The sequence below is a fragment of the Myxocyprinus asiaticus genome, chromosome 4, assembly GCF_019703515.2.
Source record: "Myxocyprinus asiaticus isolate MX2 ecotype Aquarium Trade chromosome 4, UBuf_Myxa_2, whole genome shotgun sequence".
NCBI lineage: Eukaryota > Metazoa > Chordata > Actinopteri > Cypriniformes > Catostomidae > Myxocyprinus > Myxocyprinus asiaticus.
In genome coordinates this window covers 20340815-20349044 of record NC_059347.1, presented here as the reverse complement: position 1 = coordinate 20349044, position 8230 = coordinate 20340815, and the positions used below count along the sequence as shown (strand labels likewise).

Sequence of the window (8230 nt, the reverse complement as noted above, 5' to 3'; positions counted from 1 at the left end):
GTAACTCCACAGACACACAGGGGCCGTGTGAATATGGTCTCACAGAGAAAAATGAAGATACTGATGAGAGTGCTAAAGCTGGAACAAGTATGAACCAAGAAGTTCCTCACCGAGGTGTGGAGAACGATGTGACTACCTTTGAGGAACACCTCAATAATGAGTTTACTGCGGGTGCAGGAAGCAGTCAAGCTATTCTGGAGGGGAAAGATGACATTGGCCAGTTGGTGGAGAACACTGAGAACTTGCCATACCTTACCATCGGTGCTGATCCCAAAAACCAGGCCTGTGTTGAACAGAGCACCGCTGAAGGTAGAATCAAACGTGGACTTTTAAGGCCCATTCGGCGTGTACTGACCTGGCCTCCAACTGCAGTCCAATGGAAGACGCAGTGGGCTCAAAATCAACAAACTGTCAATGTCTTCCCCCAGCTAATATTTGTAGCTGGTTGCAGGCATGACATCAGATCATTTCAGCCCAACATTTCTCCTACATCCTTTCCAACAGGTCCACAGTTTAATGCATTTGAGTCTTTGCCAGAAAACACACCTCCTATAGAAAATGTCAGAGTTGCTATTGATGAGGACAATTACAGAGCAGGTCTTGAGTCATCCATTCCTAAAAAAGTCCTGAATTTCAGTGCACAAAAATCCTCTTCTGTTAATATATCACCAAGGGAGGATGCCAGAATATTTACGAATGGGGAAACTTGGAGATCAGGCCTTGAGTCGACCATCCTGTCTGACTTTCAAGAGTTTTCTACCAAGAACTCACCTATTGATGAAAGTGAGGTCTGCTCGGAAATGTTCAGTGTTTTTCATCCATCATCTGGAGGCAGCAAGTCAAAAGCTGCTATTGGCGAGGAGATAAACAACAAAGACAACGTGGAGAAAATAAAAAGCAAGAAGAAAACGAGATGGCAAGTTAAAAAAAGTGAGCAGATTGCATCAGAATTCCAAAAGCAGTCAAGGAGAGTGGAGAAGGCAGCAAAGAGAGTTTTTAAGGATGGGCAGGTGTGCAATGACTCAGACTCAAGAGCTCTCCCTTCTGGAGGTTCTCCAAACGACGACAGTCTGTTGCTGGGGAATGAGTACACTTACATAGACCTTCTACATGAGGTGGTGGAGAATCATGGACGCTGGACCAGAGAGAGGTGGAGACAAACACAAATTAACAAGCACAAACTCAAGCAACAAGGACAGAGTCATTAGGTGGTGGTAGTACCGTAGTAGCTTTAGAACATAAAGGAGATTTTCTCAATCAGTTTTCAGATCTGTAGGAAAAACTTGCAAAACATAAAATATGTGAAATATAATTGATGTGTATTTGATTTGGTATGTAGGTACCAAACCAAAACGTGTACTGCCACAGTAAAACTGTAAATTCAAGTTACACATAATACTCCTTTGTAAAACCAGCTCCATATGGTGCAAAGGGACACTTTTTGCCTCTTTGTTAAGTGTGATGAAAGTGAGAGTTGTTACTATTATTAACATTCTTAATAGTATTATTATTTTTACATCTTGATTTGCAAATGGAGATCAGACAATGCCATGATTAATGGTAGCATTAAAGCTATAACTCATTAATTTAACATAAGCATAGTGGCTAGAATAAAAATAAATAAAAAAAAAGCTAGAATATTGGCCTTTTTCAGTGTAAAACTGCTACATAGGCATTGGCTAATCCTACCACCTTCACAATTTAGCTACCACTGAAACTCCAAATGAAACTACCTTGTGAACCATAATTTTTTGATTTGATTGGATTTACTGAAATAAAAACAAAGCAGAAAATTAATAGTGGCATTGTCCCGTTACAATTGAGCCGACAAGTCGGTATGCACAAACATAGCTTTGTTCAGCTGAAACCTCACTCATAAGCATGATGTAACATTATTGTTGGCATTATTATATGTTATACAATGTCATAATAGTATGTAATAGCACCACTAACCGGTTCAGAGCAGCAAGTGCACATTTAGCACAGCAATCACGCCAATTAAAAAGGCCATTCTGGACTGGGAACATCTGTATGTATAGTATTTTCTATAATGAACAGTGTTGGGTAAATTACTCAAAAAAATAATCCAATACAGATTAATAATTACTTTTCTAGAAAATTGTAATAAGATTACTGAAGTTATTTCTAAAACATTTAACAGAAAAAAGTTTAGTTTTTCCACTTAACGAACTCTAAATAATGTCTATATTTCCTACACGTACATTATCCCACATTAGTCATTCACTTAGAACCTCACATTTCTCCCTTACTTGTTAGGGGGTGCACACCCTTCAGCTATCATAAAAATGCAAACAAGCCTTCAAGTTAAGTGAAGTTTTAAAAGTATTCTACAGAAATAATCTTATTTTAGAAATGCGTACCTAAGTAATGTACTTAAAAGTAACTAACTTGATTGAAAGTCAGTAACAGTAATCGGATTACAAGAATTAAAAATGTAATGCGATTCACTACTGTTTTTACTTTAAAAATAATTATATTACAGTAACTAATTACTTTGTAATCAGATGACACCCAACACTGATAATGAACTAGACCTTTACACAATTTCCAAAATACAGACCTTTAGAAATATTAGCACTTATTCAAATAGATCACTTCCTACAGTATATTAATCGAAATGATAAAAGTCGATTTTGTCACATTGTCTCTGGCTGCATGCAGCATTTATTGATTCAATCTTACATATAAGTACATACTTCATTTAAGAAATTGTACAAAATTTAGAAGTTTGTGTCATTTTCAGCACAATCCAAAAACAGGAGCCAGTAAATGTAAACATGGGTCTCTGACACATTTGGCAAGATTAGGACATGCATGGTCCATGTTTTTCTATAACTACTGGAAGAAAATAAAAACTTTTTAACACTTTTTGTAAGTTACAGAAATGTACAACAGTTCTGTGGGGAACTAGTAAAAACAGAAGAAATCTGCAGGCTGTAATTTTTTAACATGCACATATGCATATCATTTCAAATGTTGGCAGGAAAATTAGGAGAAAAATATTAAACTAAACACATTCCTTATGCAGTTTGCATAAGCAAATAGTAACTGACATAATTGGTGGACAAAATATAGCTACAGTAGATTTATGTGATCTAAAATCTTTAAAATGGTTTGATATGGTTTCAAAGGTTGGTAAAAAAAAAAAAAAGACCCTTTTTTAACACTCCCATATACTGGTGATAATTACTTGTCTTATAATAGAGCTGAAAGAAGTACTTAAAAAATAAATACAAATACTGATATGCAAGATCAACAGGAGCAAAATAATACTGGCTTACATAATTAAAAAAAAATTCTTTCTAGGCAAAAAACTTTAACAATCTTCAACATAAAACTTTGTCTTTCATTCATTTCTTTCATTGTCATCTATCACATTCCCTTCTACTGTCACTACAAACTGGACAGGTACTGTATGATATGAGAGGTATTCAACTTTAGCTGCTCTGAGCAAAGCTTAATTTCTGTTAAAACATTAAAAAGCAGCTCTTCATGATAACTTCAAATGCCAGTTTCTTATGTGTGACTTGTAGAAATAAATGACATAATGTAAATAGGCAATATAATATTTTAAAACAGCAGGCATTTTATCTTAAAAAGAAAATGATTACAAAATAATGTAACCACAAAAAAAGATTCAAGATTTTCAATCTCAGTATCAGATATCAGAAAGTCCCCTGAAGTCACACAACTCTTTTCAACCATTTTCCATGTCACATTTCAACATGGCTCTAAAAGCACACATTAACTAAAGGTTGCCATTTATGTACTGTGTATGTTAAATGTAAAATTTTAATGTGCATGTTAAAGGGATATGGTGTACTGCTCTAGCAACAGAGCTTAGTGCAATAAACTGGCAAATTCAAATTATGTATACTGTTTTTAATTGTTAAATATATTTGATATATTTCTTAAATGAGTAGTAAAATAACATTTAAATTGTGACAAAATGCAAGGCAGAACAAAAGAACAAAACTCAAACTTATAAATACATGTGCTGTCTGTTTTAAGCACAATTTTAGGATACAGTACAGTATAAGAAAGAGAAAACAAAATACACTTGGTAGTATTTAGGCAAGTTGACACTGAAAAATAATGGTTTCTAATGGTTACATGTATATTATGAATATTAATAGCTTCTATTGTATAACACTTGTTTCAGAACCAACCTGTTCCAATGTTCATCTTCTGTGATATAATACCATTTGGCAGCTCTTTAATAATACCTAAACAAGATCTATAAAAAGCTTCTGATTTACTCGCATTATCAAATGGAAATTTCAAAAGGACCATGTGTTTGCTGTAGAACGTTTGTTCAATTTTTTGTTGTTGTTGCTATAAATATAAAATTGAATGCCAAAGGACTTGATCTTGGCGCACTATGTAAACTGTTAACAGTTTCAGTTGAACTTTCAATTTTTAAATTGACAGGTGTTTAAATGTAAAACCCTGCAATTAGGGTTCAGCAATGAATATTTCAAACATAAAACACTTTGGGCTCTACTTTCGTTACTATTTGCATGACTATTGTGACTATTTGCAGTCTGTTTGCACTATGCTCAACGACTGTGCGCTATGTCTTATCCAATTTCCGTGAGAGTGATAATTATAAGCGCAATTTTCGTGACAAAGCAAAGCGCAAGTGGGCATGGGTGGAAGTGTTTGCGCTATCTGCGGTAGTATTGTATGGTAATGACGTGGCGCAAAGCGCAATTTGCTATTTTCCTGAGAAATAGGTAATTGAGCCAAGACATTTGAGAAGCACGTCTATTCTCAGCACGACGGTACAAAATCTAAAATCACTTACTGCATTTGCAGTTTGGAGATTCCACCAGCAAGTTCAAATAAAGTTCATGTCCAAATTCTGAAAATATAGTGGAACATCATATTATATCTCTGACAATCACTGTTGTAGCCATTTTATGAAACAAATCTTTGTGAGATTTGTGTTAAAGGGATAGTTCACCCCAAAATGAAAATTCATCATTTACTCACCCTCATACCATCTAAGATATGTATGACTTTCTTTCTTCTGCTGAACACAAATTAAGATTTTTAGAAGAATATCTCAGCTCTGTAGGTCTATACAATGCAAGTGAATGGTGACCAGAACTTTGAAGCTCTAAAAAGCACATAAAAGAAACATTCATCCATAAGACTCCAGTGGTTTAATAAATGTCATCTGAAGTGATCCAATCATTTTTGGGTGAGAACAGACCAAAATGTAACTCCTTTTTTACTTTAAATCTTGACAGCAGTCTCCTTGGCGATCATGATCTCAAGCTCGATTAAACTTCATATAGTGCCATCTAGTGGTCTGCACAAGTGTAATCGAGCTTTAAATCCTGATCGTGCCTAAAGACTGCAAATGCAAGATGTACAGTGAAAAAGGCACTGTTCAGAAGACATGGATTAAACCACTGGAGTCTTATGGATTACTTTAATGTTGCCTTTATCTACTTTTTGGAGCTTCAAATGTCTGACAACCATTCACTTGCATTGAAATGACCTACAGAGCTGAAATATTCTTCTAAAAATCTTCATTGTGTTCAGCAAAAGAAAGAAAGTCATACACATCTTGGATGGCACGAGGGTGAGTAAATGATGAGAGAATTTCCATTTTTGGGTGAACTATTCCTTTAAACTTTCTAGAGGTCAGGGTATATTTTTCAATTATTCTAATTTTTATCATATTTACATATTTATGATCTAATATGTACTGGTAATTTTCCACCTGTTGTCCTAGTGTGATATTTAACCAACATCACTGCAAAAGTGGCCAGCGGAGGAAGTTGGAGAAGAGGCTAAAAGTTTTGGATTTGGGGAGATGGTTATATAATATTTTTTGACCACTTTATTTTTATCATATATCCTTTTCGTTTGAAGTGTAATTTGAATTTAGAAATATTTTTGGTTTAAGTTTTTCGTGTTTCAAAGTTAATTTTAAAAGCAAAATCGACCGGTAGAAGAGAAATACATGCAAAAATGACCACAGATCCCTCAATCCACAGCCTAACCTAACCTGGCAGGCTGATACAATCACTGTTAAATGGTTAGTAATCCAAGTGAATGGGTGCCAAATTTTGAAGCTCCAAAATCCACATAAGGGCAACATAAAAGTGCTCCAGACGATGTGGTTAAATCCATATCGCCTGAAGCAATATGACAGGTGTGGGTGAGAAACAGATACAGTTTAAGTCCTTTTTCCTTCACTTACACTTTCCCCTGTTTTTGGTCATTCACAGTCTTCATGCATATCATCCCCTCCTGGGCAGGGAGGAGAATTTACTTAAATATTGATCTGTTTCTCACCCACACCTATCACATGAACACATGAATTTAACCACTGGAGTCATATGGATTACTTTTATGGTCCCTTTATTTGGATTTTGGAGCTTCAAATGTTTGGCACCCATTCACTTGCATTGTATGGACCTACAGAGCTGAGATATACTTTGACAAATCTTTGTTTGTGTTCTGCTGAAGAAAGTCAGTCATACACATTTGGAATGCCAGGAGGGTGAGTAAATCATGAGAGAATTTTCATTTTTGGGTAAACTATCCCTTTAATACTTGCCATGATTTTTGTGTCAGTAGATCAATATGATCAATAATACTTACATTCTCTATAATTTAATGAAGCCTACATCCAAGTCCTGATGGGAACCACATTTTCCATGCATATAAAAGAAGCTTGTTGCTGTCATGCAAATATGCCTGACATGCAACATGGACTCAGTCAATGCACAAAAGGACATATGTCCATATTTCTATTCTTCTAATTCATACAGTCCATTTACACTACTCACTACTTATGAAGTTTCTGTCTTTATGTCGCTGGTGCTCGATGGGAATGCAGTGGACTATGTATCAGGACGCACACAGTGCAATAACCGGAGAAGAATCGCAGAATTAAACTGCACTTGACCCAGCCCATTAGCGCTTTGCACATGCAATTTCGCCAAATCCACTGGCACCCAGACTTAGCGCATACTTGCACAAAGATACCAAAACTTAATGGCCATGATAATTGACTTTGTGCATATGACGTATAGCATAGCACTGTGCTTAAGGCATAGCACTCTTAAAATAAGGTCCTTTATGCTTTGAGGACAAAATAACTGAAGAACTGACAAAATCTTGTTAATACTTAGAGGTCACTGAGAATGTAAAATAATATGTGGCTAATTTATGTACAAATATATATATGTCTTTTTGTGCTATATATGTACAAAATATAGCACTGATGTAAACTAATTCTGTTCAATAAAACCTTATATATATCACAGGGCACTATCCAGCCTCACTTTAGTGTTCTGATCCACTCTTGTGGACTGACATAATTCTTGTTTTATTCCTTCTGTCTCTAGCTACCCACTTGAATACTATGTGATGTTTTGTTACATATACTGCCCTATATACGCAAAGTGCATAGGACAGCATGTTTGGTCCATTGTGATTCAACATTACACTTCACACTTGCACTGTCAGCTTTAAGCCTCTTTGCCAAGTCTTAAATACAAAAATGTAATAACCAGCCACATTCAGAGAAGTCTGAAATGTGCCATTAGATTCTACATCTGTGTCGTCATACAAAAAGAAGAATCTGTGTGTTTAAATGGTACAGTTATAGCCTTTTAGCTTGGTAGGGTAACTTGTGTTGGCACATGTCTGTGTGTTTGGTTGACTGTGTGTCCTGGCACCATTCATGCAGACTGTGGTGCTGTAGCAGCTCAAGGCGGAGGAGGGAGTGGGGGAAGAGCAACGAGAGATCTTCCAGTTCTTATAGATGGGTCTCATCTCTTGTCTCGGATCCATAGTCCTGCCGTAGCTTTGCTCCAGCCGGGGCCCCTGGGAGATTCTCTGGCACATGTGCCAGCGGGTCCGAGCGAATGATGTAGCTGCAGAAGAGTTGAAATATTAGGCAGTGCAGTCAAAAACCATGCAGCCAAACAAAGCTCACACACTGTTCTAAGAAGTAGCTGAGCTGAGGCCAGTAGTGGCAACAAACAGAAAAATGGCACAAATAACTGGATGGAAATGTGGTACAAAACAGCACACAGCTATGTGATTGCAAGAGTGTTCCTAGGTGTTTTCTAGATGGGTGCTAAGGTGTTCTTTGTGCTTGCTAGGGTGTTCCTGGGTGGGTTGCTAGGGTGTACCTGAGTGGTTGCTAGGGTGTTCCAGGGTGCTTAATAGGGTGTTCCAG

At 36.5% G+C, this 8230-nt stretch overlaps 1 protein-coding gene across 4 annotated transcripts in view; it reads right to left on the bottom strand.

Annotated features, from left to right (window-relative positions):
• Positions 1 to 5106: 5106 nt before the first annotated feature.
• LOC127433703 (potassium channel subfamily T member 1-like) overlaps positions 5107 to 8230 on the bottom strand; it is a 94100-nt gene continuing 90976 nt past the window's right edge. For 2 of the 4 annotated variants that reach the window (XM_051685832.1, XM_051685841.1), the window contains one exon: positions 5107 to 7922. In XM_051685832.1, the coding sequence (XP_051541792.1) occupies positions 7636 to 7922 (287 nt within the window). In that variant the 3' untranslated portion in view covers positions 5107 to 7635. The remainder of the gene's footprint in view (positions 7923 to 8230) is intronic. The other 2 variants (XM_051685850.1, XM_051685860.1) reach the window with 1 other exon arrangement.